Source organism: Eptatretus burgeri, chromosome 10 (assembly GCF_056783735.1).
Source record: "Eptatretus burgeri isolate ZD-2024b chromosome 10, Ebu_testis_v1, whole genome shotgun sequence".
Lineage (NCBI taxonomy): Eukaryota > Metazoa > Chordata > Myxini > Myxiniformes > Myxinidae > Eptatretus > Eptatretus burgeri.
Window position 1 is genome coordinate 56553059 of NC_140970.1, and position 14730 is coordinate 56567788.

The 14730-nt window shown below is 42.8% G+C and overlaps 1 protein-coding gene across 3 annotated transcripts in view; it reads left to right on the plus strand.

Annotated features, from left to right (window-relative positions):
• Nucleotides 1–14730, plus strand: part of LOC147018631 (TBC1 domain family member 1-like) — a 121484-nt gene that overhangs the window by 59593 nt on the left and 47161 nt on the right. For all 3 annotated transcript variants that reach the window (XM_085898502.1, XM_085898503.1, XM_085898504.1), the window contains one exon: nt 13066–13158. In XM_085898502.1, coding sequence (XP_085754628.1) covers nt 13066–13158 — 93 coding nt within the window. The remainder of the gene's footprint in view (nt 1–13065; nt 13159–14730) is intronic.

The window sequence follows — 14730 nt, forward strand, 5'->3', positions numbered from 1 at the left end:
GTTGAGGAAAAATGGGCAGAAAAGAGACCAAATTATATGAAATTGGAAAGTGATCCAGGTATGACGATTAGAAAAATAGACATTGTGATACCTTGCATGTGCATTTTAACAAGGGATTGTGCTCGTCATACTCTAATGCATAAATATTGGAAAATACATCTCGATGAGATGAAAGTCATTTGTAAATGAGACAGAAGTCTGAGGAACGGATGATTTGCCACGACAAGAATGCATCGAATGAAGCGGATAGTAGGGATAGCGAGTTCATGCTGGAAGACAACAGGAGAATTAGTACAATATCTGATTTGTCATTTGAGCAAAATTTTTTGGAAAAAAGTGGACGGCCTTTTCCTGTGATTGCAGAATGGATTCATTGGGTAAAAACAATTTCCAAAGGAAATGCATAAGAGTGCAACACAAGTTTTTTTGTTCTCTTTGTTGCTGATATCTTTGATCTTGTTTCATGATTTCCTTCCTGTTTTTTAACCCTTGGCTTTCTCCTGTTTGTGATGTTTTTCTTTCCTTATTCTTTCTTGTGTCTGTGCATCGGTGAATATTCATGTCGGTTAAATGTTAGCGATTTGACAATATCAGAAAATATCAAAGAGAAGGAAAATTATGACAAGGAAATTATACGCAAGAGGAGGCCATTCGGCCCACCAAGCTTGCACCACACCAACCCCAAATTAAATAATGAATCAAAATGACTTAATTTAATTCGGGGTGGAGATTTATTTGTCTATGTATTTGTTTTTTTGTGGTTGGAGGGGGTGGTGGGTGAAGGTGGTTTTAGGGTGAAGAATATAATAATGATCACAAACTATCCCTTGACAAGACCCTCTCACAGACATTGCACTTAGCACAGATCTACACAATCACCCATCCATACTCATTACCTAAAAGTCCTGCCAATATCCCTATACCCCTCTATCTCCAATACTTCAGGTACCTATATAATTCCCATTTAAACTTACCTACTGTTTCTGCTGCCACTACCTTTCCAGGGAGACCATTCCATACATTAACTACTCTGAGTAAAAGACCCCTACCTTACTACCATCTTAACTTTCCTCTTCTTTACTCTCAGGCTATGGCCCCTGGTCCTATCACTGTCTATTCCACTGAAGAACTCTTCTCTACTTATTCAAGTGTGATTTGACAATTATCTTAAACATCTCTACCAAATCCCCTCGTAATTACTTCCTTTTTATCGTATAAAGTCCTGTCTCCTTCAGCCACTCCTCATTAGCTGAGCCTCTGTAGCCCTGGAATCGATCTAGTAACCCTATGCTGAACCCTCTGTTTGGCATCTTGTACGTCCTTCCTGAGGTTTGGTCACCAAAACTGCCCACAATATTCCAGATGACTACTCACTAAATTCATGCACAGTGTTAAACTTTATCACGTTATGCCGTAGGGAGCTCTGAAATTTCCACGCGAACCTTCAACCGGAAGTACTGGAAGTCAAATTGTTTATTGGTTCAGGTATATTCAGGCCCACCTATGTCGTGAACGCCGATCTGTTGTCGAACTGCTTTACCATCGAGTCATCCACCGTTTGTAACGGCTTTATGCCAATTGGCCACCAATGATACCGGGTAGGGTGATGATCTCAGTTTATGAAAAGACAATACAATTGCATCTACTTGCAAAGCAATAACAGGAAATAAATTATAATATATTTGAGATGTCTCATTTATAACATTTAAACAAACCTTTTCTCTTACGACCTTTGACTAATCAACTTGAATGCATCTGTAGCTTCTGATTTAAGAAGCAAAACAGAGTTGAGCCTGGTTAGTACCTTATATAATTTGATTGGGAGACCTCCATGTGAGACCATGGTTCTATAAGAATATATGAAATAGAAGAATAACTCAGTGGGTAGAATACTTGCCTGAGCTGTCTGGTCGTGCATATGTTAATCTGTGAAATCTGTTAAAATGAATTTGACTAAAATTGTGGTCCTGATACAGTGTCGGCAGGGAGTGAGTGTAGTATCGAGGAGCATGCTATCCTTTGGCTGTAGACATAAAGCCAGCTGTGACTTCTACATTTTGTTTCTGGGAATTAGATATCCAACAGTATCCCCGAAAAAGAGTAGGCCACTGTGTGCTCACTAAATTCCTTGCCGAGATGTTAAAAGGGATCGAAGTTTATTATTAATGAAGGTGATTGTTGAGTGTGATTAACATCGTTGTAAGAATGGTGTTGGTATGTTAAGGATATGCAAACTGAATCGAGGAAACAGACTGTGAATATGATGTAAGAATGTTGGGCCTAATGGCCTTCTCCTTTGCCCAGGTTTCTTGTATGTCCTTTTAATATAACTTGTTATCCCATGCTTTTTGAAAAAAATCCGGGGTGATATTGTAATCGTCTCTGTCTATCTTTCTGTTCGTCATGCTATATCTCCTCCTAAACGGTTGTGCAGAAATTCACCAAACTTAGTAGTCATGTTCACCACATGGCAAGAAGGTGCAAGAGCGGTATCATTTTTGGCCCTGCCCACCGGTGCACGATGAAAAAAGGTCAAATTCCGAAAAATGCAATTACGGGCACATTTTGAGACATTTTTCAATCAAACTTTGTATGTGTAATCAACATTTGGGGATGTGATCTTGGGTCATTTCTGGTGGAACTTTTTGCCATCTTTCAACTTTGGTTTAGCTGGGAAGCGTGGGGATTTGCAATGGCGTGCCATCGATTTTGCTCCGGGATGTATTGTTTCCATTGTTAACCGAAATACTCCAGGTAACTAAGAAAGCAGCAATAATTATCTGCAACCTCCCTTCTGATGCTGCACCAGTTGCTTAATGGTGTTATCCCCTATATGTAAACTTGATTGAGTCGGTCTGTATTCATGTGGAATATTGCCGTTGCATTTAACCGCAGTTGTCCCATGGTGTTTCCGAGCTAGGTTTTCAGCTGACAGAGAGAACTGAATGAGTGCTCTGCTTGGCAGGAAGTAACAGGGCAAACAAGCAGTCACTGGTGAAGTTTCTCTATCTGGTAGGAAAGACCCCTCGTATCAGTTGATACGGCAGTAAGTGCTCCACGATCATTAAAAACTTCTGATGGAACATTTTGAACTGGATCTGAAGTGCTTCACAGTCGAGATCAGGATGCATGCTGATTCGATTTTTGTCCACTTCAGAAGTTCCAAACATTGATTATACAGCCAACCCAACAGTGTCGCTGTGTTCAGTTGCTCATTGAGCTCCTGAAGGGCATTGTCTACAATTGCAAAGACTGCTCGCCTGTATTGCTCCTCTTGACAATTAGTATGGTAACTTGGACAAGTAACAGTGTATTTCTTTGGAGGCCTTATGAAACGTGGCAACTTTATGGGGTCCAGCTCTTGAAGGTCAATTTTTTTTTTGGTTCGACTCGGTGACAATTGCAGAAAATTCCTCTTCAGTTCGCAGACTCTTAAGTGCATCCCTGACAGTTTTTGCGTTGTCAAGCATTCCTGATGTGGTTTGCTTTTCAGCCTGCAAAGATTTGTTGAACTTGTGCAAATGTCTTGTGACATCCATTGCTACTCGTAGTCTCAGACATGTCACCACCGAGCTGAAGTTCTTATAGAGTTCTTATAGAGTTCTTCTTATAGTTCTTATAGAGGGATTGCACTTTTGCTGATGCCTGAGTTACTTGGCTTAGCCATCTCATACAGGCTTTTCAAAACAGCCTTGTAGTTATTGATGACTGAAAATATAGCAGTCTATCGACTCATCCATCATGTTGGGCAAAGCAACTTTATCGTTGCTTCCGACGGGGAAGTTGAAGTATCTGCGCTGATCACTGAAAACACGTGATTATATTTTCCACTTCTTCTGCACGAGTTGCCAAGTTCCTGCACCAACTGTAGGGCATCGGTAACCAGAGGATCTGCATCACATGTTTGCAGGGATATCAAGTTAAGAGAGTGAGTAGCACAACGGAAGTGTAAAGATTGGGATGCTCTCTGGAAATAATTGCTTGGCAGCTGTTGTACTTGCCATGCATGTCTGCAGCTCCATCATATGTTTGCCCACGTAGTAAGCTGATGTTAAGATAATTCCGGAATCGTACATATTGTTAAGGCCCAGGGTTCGGGGCTCACCACGAGGTGAAGCACTCAAGTTTCTCCCGAGCACCCAGTCCTGAGACAGCCAACCACTGACACAGTGCTTGTAGAAAATCTACACCCCCTCTCAAAATTTTCATCTTTTGTTGCCTTATAGCCTGGAATTAAATTGCATTAAACAGATTTTTCCCACCTTTATTTACACATCATAACCCAGAACTTCCATGTGAAAAACAAATTCTACAAATTTCAGAAAATTAATTAAAAATACAAAACTGGAATACATAACTTGATTGGATAAGTGTCCACCCCCCTTATAATAGCAGTTGCAAATTTGCTCAGATGTAGCCAATCACCTTCAAAATGACACCAAGTTAATTGGCCTCCACCTGTGTTAAATTGTAGTGATTCTGATTATTTCAGAATAAAATCAGCTGTTCCTGTAGGTTTCCTCTGTTTGGTAGTGCATTTCACAGCAAAGACTCAACCATGAACACTACGGAGTTTTCAAAAGACCTCTCGGATAAAGTTGTGGAAAGGCACAGATCAGGGGGTGGGTATAAAAAATATTTCAAAGGCCTTGAATATCCCATGGAGCACAGTCAAGGCAATCATTAAAAAGTGGAAGGTGTATGGTACCACCAAGACCCTGGCAAGATTAGGCCGTCCCTCCAAACTGGATGAACAAACATGGAGGAGACTGATCAGAGAGGCCACAAAGAGGCCTGGTCACTTTTTGCATGTGACGACAATATCCCAAGCACTCCACAAGTCTCGCCTGTACAGTAGGGGTGGCAAGAAGGAAGCCGTTACTCAAAAAAAGCCCACCTTGAGTCCCGTTTGAGGAATGCAAAAAAGTTTGGAGATTCTGAAGCAATGTGGAAAAGAGTTTTGTGGTCTGACGAAACCAAGATGGAACTTTTTGGCCTAAATGCAAAATGTTACGTTTGGTGCAAACCCAACACAGCACATCACCAATGAACACCATCCCAACTGTGAAGCATGGTAGTGGCAGCATCATGTTTTGGGGATGTTTCTCATCAGCATGGACTGAGGCACTTGTCAGGATAGAAGGGAAAATGGATGAAGCAAAATACATTAATATCCCAGAGGAAAACCTGCTGCCCTTTGCAAGAAAGCTGAAATTGGAATGGAAGTTCACTTTTCAGCATGACAACGACCTGAAGCACACAGCCAAAGCTACACTGGAGTGGCGAAGGAACAAAAACATAAATGTTCTGAAGTGGCCCAGTCAGAGCCCTGATCTGGATCCAATCGAAAATCTGAAGCATGACTTGAAGATTGCCGTCCATCAACAGTCCTCATGCAACTTGACTGAGCTTGAACAGTTTTGTCCAGAAGAATGGGCAAATATTGCCCAATCAGGGTGTGCAAATTTGGTACAGACCAATCCCAACAGACTCATAGCTGTAATTGCTGTCATTGCTGTTTCCACCAAGTATTAACTCAGGTGGGTGGACACTTATCCAACCAAGATATTCTAGTTTTGTATTTTTAATTAATTTTTCTGAAATTTGTAGAATTTGTTTTTCATTTGGAAGTTGTGGGTTATGATGTGTAAATAAAGGTGGAAAAAAGTCTGATTTAATGTAATTTACTTCCAGGCGATAAGGCAACAAAAGGTGAAAATTTTGAAAGTGCGTGTAGACTTTCTCTCAGCACTCTATATACAAAAGGTGTGTTTCTTTCTAAATCATGTCCATTCAATTGAATTGGCCACATGTAGACTCCAATCAAGTTGAGACATCTCAAGGATGATCAAAGGAAATTGGATGCACCTGAGCTCAATTTGGTGTCGTCGCAAAGGGGTTGAATACTTATTGACTCAAGACATTTGAGCTTTTCATTTTTCATTACCTTGTAAATATTTCTAAAAACATGTTTTCGCTTTGTCATTTTGGGGTATTTTGTGTAGATCGGTGACAAAAATTTTTAATTTAATCCTTTTTAAATTCAGGCTGTAACGCAACAAAATGTGACAAAATTCGAGGAGTGTGCATACTTTTTGAAGGCTCTGTATGTGTCCATGTGTACTCTCCCCTTGGGGTAAGTTTCCAAAACCATAACGATATTTTACTCTCACCTCAATTGCTGTTCCTGCAGTCCTTGCTGGTGGAGACCCACTAAGTTTTCATGGACCTCCAATTTTTATCGGTGTGACGGATGCATCTACATTCTTGCTCTTTTCCTTTTATGTCTTGCATTCTGTCGCGAACTATCAAAAATATTTTGGACTGTTCCTTGATATTGGCTATCATGCTGCTTTGAATTTCGTGAGAGAAGAGTGTATGCACTTCGTTTTTAATTTTGCGGAGCGGGCACAAGCTGTATGACAATCTCAATGATGTTAACCCTGTGATAGCCAAGTGAATATTTACATCGGGGGAAAAAATAACTTGCATTGTAACCAGAACTGAAGAACTTAGGTTTCCGAACCTGGTGTAAATCATATGGTACCAATGACATACGATTGTAAAGTACAGTAAAGCACATCAAATCAATAGTTAATTGAATGCAGAGATTAATAAATGAATGGTCTCCTGAAGAACTGGATATTTTTATTCATCGCTGTCTTCACAGGCTAGTCCCTGACTTTCACTCATACCAGCTTTCAATATTCCCTCTTTATCAGCATGGACAGACAGTGCATCAAACTCTGTTTTTCCAAGCTTGCAGGTTTCGGGAAACATAGAAGTTTGTTTGCTTTTGAAGATGCTGAAGTATTGTACTGGAGTTGCGAACCGCGTAGACTTATGCTGTACGTGCTGACCAAGCGCATTGCTTACTACTCACTTTGTCGTGACTGGTAACTGTATGCATATAACATGAGCATCTTGTACAATAGGGTACTGTAATCTCTCTTTAAAAAAAAAGGAAAATATATTTGCACATTGGTGAAGTTGTGCTTCTCTCTTGCAGCATGGAATGTGCGAAAGTTGATGTAGCATAAAATCTAAATTTTACACATTATGTAGTATCAAATTGTGCAAAAAGATAAATGCACCAGGCAAAAATATTAGGGGGGACATTGCTATTAAGTTACCCCCACCATAAACTTTTTTTTATTGTGGGGGACATGCCCCCCTCAGCCCCTCACCCTCACCTCCCCCAATACCTCCCCCAGGCCGAACCGTTTACATTTTGTATCCCACTGATAGGCCGGATCTGCATCCAGATCTTAACCAAAATCGAATCGACTTGTTCTTGTCACCTACCCAACTCATCCACCAAGTTTTGGCATAACCTGTCCATAACGTTTTGAGATGTTGTGCTCCGTATCATTTTTCGCCCTATCACATAATTGTGAAGAATCACTTTTAAAATTCTAGAATTCAGCTCCGAATCTTCAAGGAAATCGAATCAATTCATCCTTGTCACACACCCAACTTGTTCACAAAGTTTTGTCCGAATCCGTCATTTACTCTGAGATATCGTGCTCACAGGCAGACAGACAAGGGTGAAAACATAACCTCCGTCCACTCTCGGTGGCAGAGGTAAAAAATGTGGGATTATAAAGCTTCAGGGTAAATGACAGAGTAGATAAGCATGGTGTTAGCAGATATCTTTAATCGCTAATTGGAATCAGAAATGGTTCCAGAGGATTGGAGAATAACAAATGAAACATCGTTATTTAATAAAGGATTCATAGAAAAATTGGAGAACTGTAGACTAGTTTGGTTTACTTCAGCCAGAGTGAAGGTGTGGAAGACATTAATTAAGGAACAAATAGGGAAATATTAGCATAATCTCAAAATAATTAAAGATAGTCGGCATGGATTTATCAAAGGGAGATCATGTTTAACAAATTTATTGGAGTTCTATGAAGCACATTCTGCCTGGGTCGATGAGGGAAGTGCAGTGTATGCAGTATATCTAGACTTTCAGAAGGTATTTGATAAGGTACCACTTCGGAGGTTGTTAGTTAAGGTCAGAGGTTGTAGAATGCCTGGTCAGGTAGCTAACCAGATTGGAAACTGATTTAGTGAATGGAAGCAAAGATTGGCTGTGAGCGGGAGGATGTCTTGCTCGGAAGATGCAAGTAGTGGGGGACGTCAGGGAATATGAGGATTGAGGAGGAATGGTGATATTCACATCTGTAAACTTAATAAAAGCACCGGAGTTATAATCTTGAATAAGATTGACTACATCAACAAAATGATGGATATCCTGAAAGATGAAACAAAATGCCAACAACTGGAATGCGCAGCTGAACATGATCGTACGTCATGGTTGGAGAGTCAAATCACCAAACGGCTGTTACATCTTCACAAGCGCAGTGAATTGTCAAAGGAGTTGGGCAACAGAATCAAACCTGTTGGAGCCCAATGTCCAAGAATGTACGGCTTTCCCAACTCCCACAAGGAAAATGTCCCGCTGAGACCGATATTGTCCATGGTTGGTTCAGTACAACATGAACTTTCTAAGTGGTTGGGAGAGATACTTCAACCAATACTGGATTCGCTTTCACGCTTCATGATCAAAGATTATTTTACATTTGCAAAAGCAATTTGTGCTGCAACACCGACAAGTGCGGACAACATAATCGCCTCGTTTAATATTAAAAGCTTGTTCACGAATGTCCCACTGACAGAGACTATTGATATATGCGCACATCTGCTATATCTCAGTGATCTGGAACAACTGTAGATCTCTGAACAAGTCTTTGTGGAGTTGATGAACACAACAACAAAGCAGGTTGAATTTAGCTTCATCAACATTCTGTATGTCCAAACGGATGGTGTGGCCACGGGTTCTCCATTAGGCCCAGTTCTTGTGAATATTTTTGTGGGCTTTCATGAAATGCAGAAACTTACTGGTTGCCAAAGTGTGGATTCTCCCATTCGATATGATCAGTATGTTGATTATATTTTTGCTTTGTTTAAGTTTCAGATAGCATGTGATAGCTTCTTTACATGGCTTCATACTCTCCATCCTGTGCTGAAGTTTACCTGCGAGCTGGAATCTTCAAACACTTTACCATTTTTTGACGTTTTAGTCGAAAGATCGACATATGGTTTCACTATATCCATAAAACCATAGCCTACTTTTACTGGGCGGTATACTCGTTGGGATTCCTACAACTCCACGAGATACAAAATTGCCTTGATCAACATCCTTGTGAACATGGCTTGCAGGATATACTCACGTTGTAATCTTCCTGCTGAAATGGAGAAAATCATGAATATACTCGGTGTGAATGGTTACCCGAAGTATACGAGGTCCGTCTAAAAAGTAACGGGACTGAGCCTGCTGAGTGCTCCACTTGCACAACTTGAATGAACGGGTTGTGTCACAGTCTTTCGCAACATTCCAGCAATATATATGATTGGTGATGGTTGACTGCGCTCATTGTGTGATTTTTCACAGGTCGTGCTTTACACGTTGTCTCGTCCGAGTCGTCGCGCACGAGTCGTGAGCAGAGAGCCAATCTGAAGTTTCTTGCCAAGCTTGGCAAAACACCTTCCAAATCCTTCACACTGCTGCAGCAAGTCTACGGGGAAGAAACGATGTCATGTACATTGTACACGTGCATTTGAATGGCACAAGAGGTTCAAAGAGGGACGGGAGGAGGTTGAAAACGATCCACAATCTGGAAGACCTTCAACAAGCAGAATGGCAGACAACATTGAGCGTGTGAAGCAGATGGTGCGCGCAGATCATTGATTCAAGGTGCAGATTATTGCTGAAGAACTTTCCATCAACAAGGGCACTGTCTGGAGCATCATCACTGAAAAACTCGAAATGCGCAAGGTGTGTGCAAAGATGGTCCCCAAGCTGTTGTCCGAGGACCAGAAACAGCAAAGAGTCACTGTCTGTCAAGACATTATCGAGCACCTCGAGGACGATCCAGACCTGCTCGGGAGAGTCATTACTGGTAATGAATCGTGGATATTCCAATACGATCCCGAGACCAAACGGCAGAGTCGTCAGTGGAAAAGTCCGGCAGCACCAAGACCAAAGAAAGCAAGGATGCCGAAGTCAAAGGTCAAGGTGATGCTCATCACATTTTTTTGACATCAAGGGCATCGTCCACTTCGAGTTTTCATCGATGAGTTTCGGTGCTGATGTGAGGTGGGCCGTATAACCCAAAGGTTGGTTGACCGTATCAACCAGCATGTCCCTCTGGTGATTCGGGAAAAGAACTTGAGAAATAGGACACAACCAGTGCGAGCATGTAGGAATGTTAAAGGACTGTCGGCCATTTCTTGTTCTGCCATTGCATGGCATTTAGTTGCCAACCCCGTCTATGCAGAACAGTTCAACACAGATATGTTCAAGATTTTGAGCCAAGTTCAGTGTTTCACATCTATGTTTGTTTACAGCAACCTTCATCCTTTCCATGGACCATGTGTTATGTCGTCAAAAGAAATTTGTACATTCTCTCATTCTCTTTCAACATGGAAATATCAAAGCAGTTGCTCCGACTGCTGTCCAAGGTATGCATGCAAATGGTGAGTCGTCGGCTTTGGCGGCTTCACATCCCACCTCCCTCCAATGGTGAGTCATCACCCTGTACTCTGCTCCAGCCAATTGGAGCCAGTGATGCTGTTGACTGTGAGCTAACCAATGGGGGCTCACATTACCATTGACATCTTAACTGATGAACCAATCAGTGTCGATCTTACAAAGCTCTCTCAGTTCCTGGTTCTCTTGCTGTGATTCAACCTTGAGAAGTAGAGCATGAAAAGCTTTGGTTAATATGTCATGTTTGTTTTCTTGTATATTAAAGTTCTGTCGAACCAAACATCTGTTCCAAAATAGAGATTACATGATGCAAGAGGAACGCTTGGAGCATGTCACACAGGAGAACAATTTGGGATGGTAATAGATATGATGGGTATAAGCACACAGCACAGTGCCAGGTAGCTTTTGGTAAAGCTAACAGGGTTTAAGGTTGTATTGTTGTGGGGCCGGGTATCAGTGGCGAGCTCGACCGCAAGGTGTAGCAGTAGAGTCGGCTCCACCGAACACCCGGAATTTATAGGTCGTCACCCCGGATAATCCGGAGCCGACGGGTCCCTTATCGGACCGAAGATCGCCAATAGGTCGACCGCGTGGGATAGGGTCGATTGCCAATTTCAATTTACCTAAATACCCACGTCGTCCAAACTACCGGGGAAATTCACCCTCGGCGGAGCTTGAGCGGAACGAGCCAGTAGCGTGCTCAAACCCTGCGTAACCCGAGTGGATGGTTACCGAGATCCGTTGGTCCAAATGCACAATTTACCCTCGCTGCTTCTCAACACGCACCGTGCTAAACCAATGAAAGAAACACAAAAACGAGCTGAAACCTTTAACAGGGGATTTATTTATAACGGTGGGGGGGGGGGTGGGGAGGGAACACGCAAAGAGCAGAGTTATCCGACTATAAGAAATGCAGTCAATGTACAAGCAAAAGCACTTATCCAGTTGCTACTTAAAGACAGGCCCACACACAGACACACACACACAGAAATGGACCCCAATGGTCTTTATTGAAGGCATCCAGCTCGAGGACAGGTGAGCTAGAGACCAGAGCCTGTGCTTGGACCTATCCACCTCGTGTGGTCTTCGACGATCCGGCTCGGCAGGACTCAAATCCGGTGTTCCAAGCACCAGGCACCACGCTCTCCAACCGGCCATGCACCAATCAACCAAGGAGAAGGTCGGAGGCGACGATGATCCAGCTCGGCAGGACTCGAACCCGCAACACAATGATGATGATGACCACGACGACGACCATGACCCTTTTACCACCACCACTACCGAGCCTGGCATTTCTTATATTCCTTTCTCCTCCGGGGTGAGCACATCGCCGTCTGAGGTGCTCTCAACTCTCATTGGCCAGCGTGTCATGGGAAAACCGCCTTCTGTGGCCTGAATGGACAAGGGGCACGCCCCTGCCTTCCTGGGCGGAGTCTCGATCTGAGGCGATGGAAATCTCCGCCCACGTACGTGGTCGAACGCACGGAGACAATGGCGTCGGTGTGAGGAAGCGAGGTGAAGACGTGTTGTTGTAAATGAATCTCCGCAGCGCACACATGTAATTCCCGTTAGACACAGGTAGGGGGCCCTAACTATAAACACACACTTACCGATATAACTGTTCTATAGGGACCCTGGCTGTTGTGTGCGATGGGTTCCAGATTCGTAACAGTATTTGGAGGGCGATAAACTATAAATCAAAAGAGGTAGTATTAACACTGTATAGGAACTTAGTGAGGCCTCATTTTGAATAGTGTGTACAGTTTTGGTCACCACAACTCAGGAAGGACATGGATGCCATTGAGACGGTTCAGCGCAGGGCTACAAGATTGATTCCGGGACTCGTTCGACTCAGCTATGGGGAGCGGCTGAACGAGACAGGGCTTTATACACGAGAAAGTAGGTGGTTACGAGGAGATATGATAGGGATGTTTAAGATAATGAAAGGTGCAGATGAATTATTCAGTAGAGTAGACAGTGACAGGACCAGGGGCCATAGCCTGAGAGTAAAGAAGAGGAGAGTTAAACGGTGGTAAGGCAGGGGACTTTCACTCAGAGAGTAGTTATTGTGTGGAATAGTCTCCCTGGGAAGGTAGTGGTAGCAGAAACAGTAAATAAGTTTAAATTGGAATTAGATAGGTCCCTAAAGTATTGGGGATAGAGGGGTATGGGAATGTTGGCAGGACTTCCAGGTAGCTTGAGCGTTGATGGGTGATTGTATGCATGTGTACGGAGTGCTGTTGGTGGGGGGTCTCGTCAAGGGGTGTTGGGTGGTTGATGTGTGTGTTTTTTACCCAAGTCCGTTCCCCCTCTTCTGGGATGTGGAGGGTAGGGGGGGGGAATACAAATACTCCAAAAACTACAAAAAAAACATTTGGCATTTTCTTGTTTTGATGTGGTGTTGATAAATTGGTGTGGTGTTGATGTGGCACAGCTTGATGTGGGCTGACTGGCCTCCACCTGTGTCTCGTTTCCTTGTTTGTTTCTTTGTGTTTCCTTGTGTGTCATAGAGCGGGTACAGTGCCGGGGTGCTCGATTGATTCCGGGCCAAGCTGTTATGAGGAGCGGCTGAAGGAGACAGGACTTTATACATTGGAAAGAAGGTGCTTATAAAGGTGGTTATGAAGGGATCTGATAGTGATGTTTCAGATAATGGAGGTTATTTCGACAAAATTAGTGCAGAAGAGTTTTTCAATGGAATAGACAGTGGTAGAACCAGGGACCACATTGGCCTGAGAGTAAAAAAAAAATTTAAGACAGTAAGAAGGCAGGGGTCTTTCAGTCGGTACTCAGTGCATAGAATGGTCTTCCGAGAAAGGGAATGGTATGGAAGGGATAGATAGGTTTAAATTGGAATGGGGTACCGAGCTGTATTGGAGGTCGAGAGGTATTGGGGATATTGACTGCACTTGTGTAGATGGTGATGGTTTCTGGAAATGGTGCAGTGCAGACATGATGGGCCGAATGGCCTCCTGTGCCAAAGTTCCTTGTTTGTGCAAGAAGCCTGGATGCAACTGCTTCACCACATAATTCATTGTACCAGGACCATGAGGATAGATAGAATATCTGTAGATGGGATAGAATAAAGCTCTTGTAAGCATTTTTTCCATCCCATCTGAGAGTATGCTTTTGTTAAAATATTCCCACGTCGAATCAATATCAGGTTCTGTGGAAATGGCAGCCCAATGCGTGATATATATGTATATTGTTGAGATAGAGAAGTTAAAAAAAAAGAGACTTGCAATCCCTGCCAGTTGGCTCCAAACAACCACTTTCTGTGGTTTTGTGGTCACTCGCAAAAATATCCAGAGAGATATTAACTTTGACAAGGAAATTATCAGAGGAGCCCAGAGTAGCTGGACCAAGATAATTTTGATTGAAATTGGTCATTTTCAGGTCTATGAGGTACAATGTACCAGTTCCAGAAATCCTGTTTGGAAAACTTCGATTGAGTCAGCCCAATGGAGTTTCAGAAGGCGTCAGCGACAATGCCATGGCTGATTGTTGCAGAACATATGTTGCCGAAGTCCTGACTGGCTTTCATCGCTGACGTTGATCACCATAAATGAAGATCAAAAAGTTGGGATGATGGTTATGTTGATCCCTTCTAAAAGGAATCGAGGTACATATTGTTTCAGGTAGACCGCGGTTGAGATGGGAGGATTGTGTGAGGAGGGATATCGTGTAAGATAGGGGTGGTTGGAGAGTGGGGAGAGTTGGCTGAGGACAGAGGGAGGTGGAGGACTATCGTGGTCAAGGCAAGGCAGAAGCTTGGTGCCATCAGGCCTCACACCTTATAAAGGGAAGAGGAGAAGAAGGAGAATTGACTCGTCATGGTTGCTCGGATGCTACACTGCACAGAACAAACATTATGTGGTTGTGGAGAGGTATAGCACAGTCAGATGGGATCTGATAGGTTATTGTCAACAATGCATGTGAGGAATATAATCCTTGACCTCAACAGCAGTACCACAGCCAAGGTGGAGAAGGGGCCAATCAAAGCAGAACAGAGAATTGCCAGACAAACATAGGGCAATGAAACACATCCTGTGAGAGCAACATTTCTGTTAACCATACAATGTCTGGACATGCAGTAGTAATCTTTCAATACAATACATAGTTACAATCTCAAGTACTACTGCAAATTACGTCTGATGACTATATTCAGATGTGAA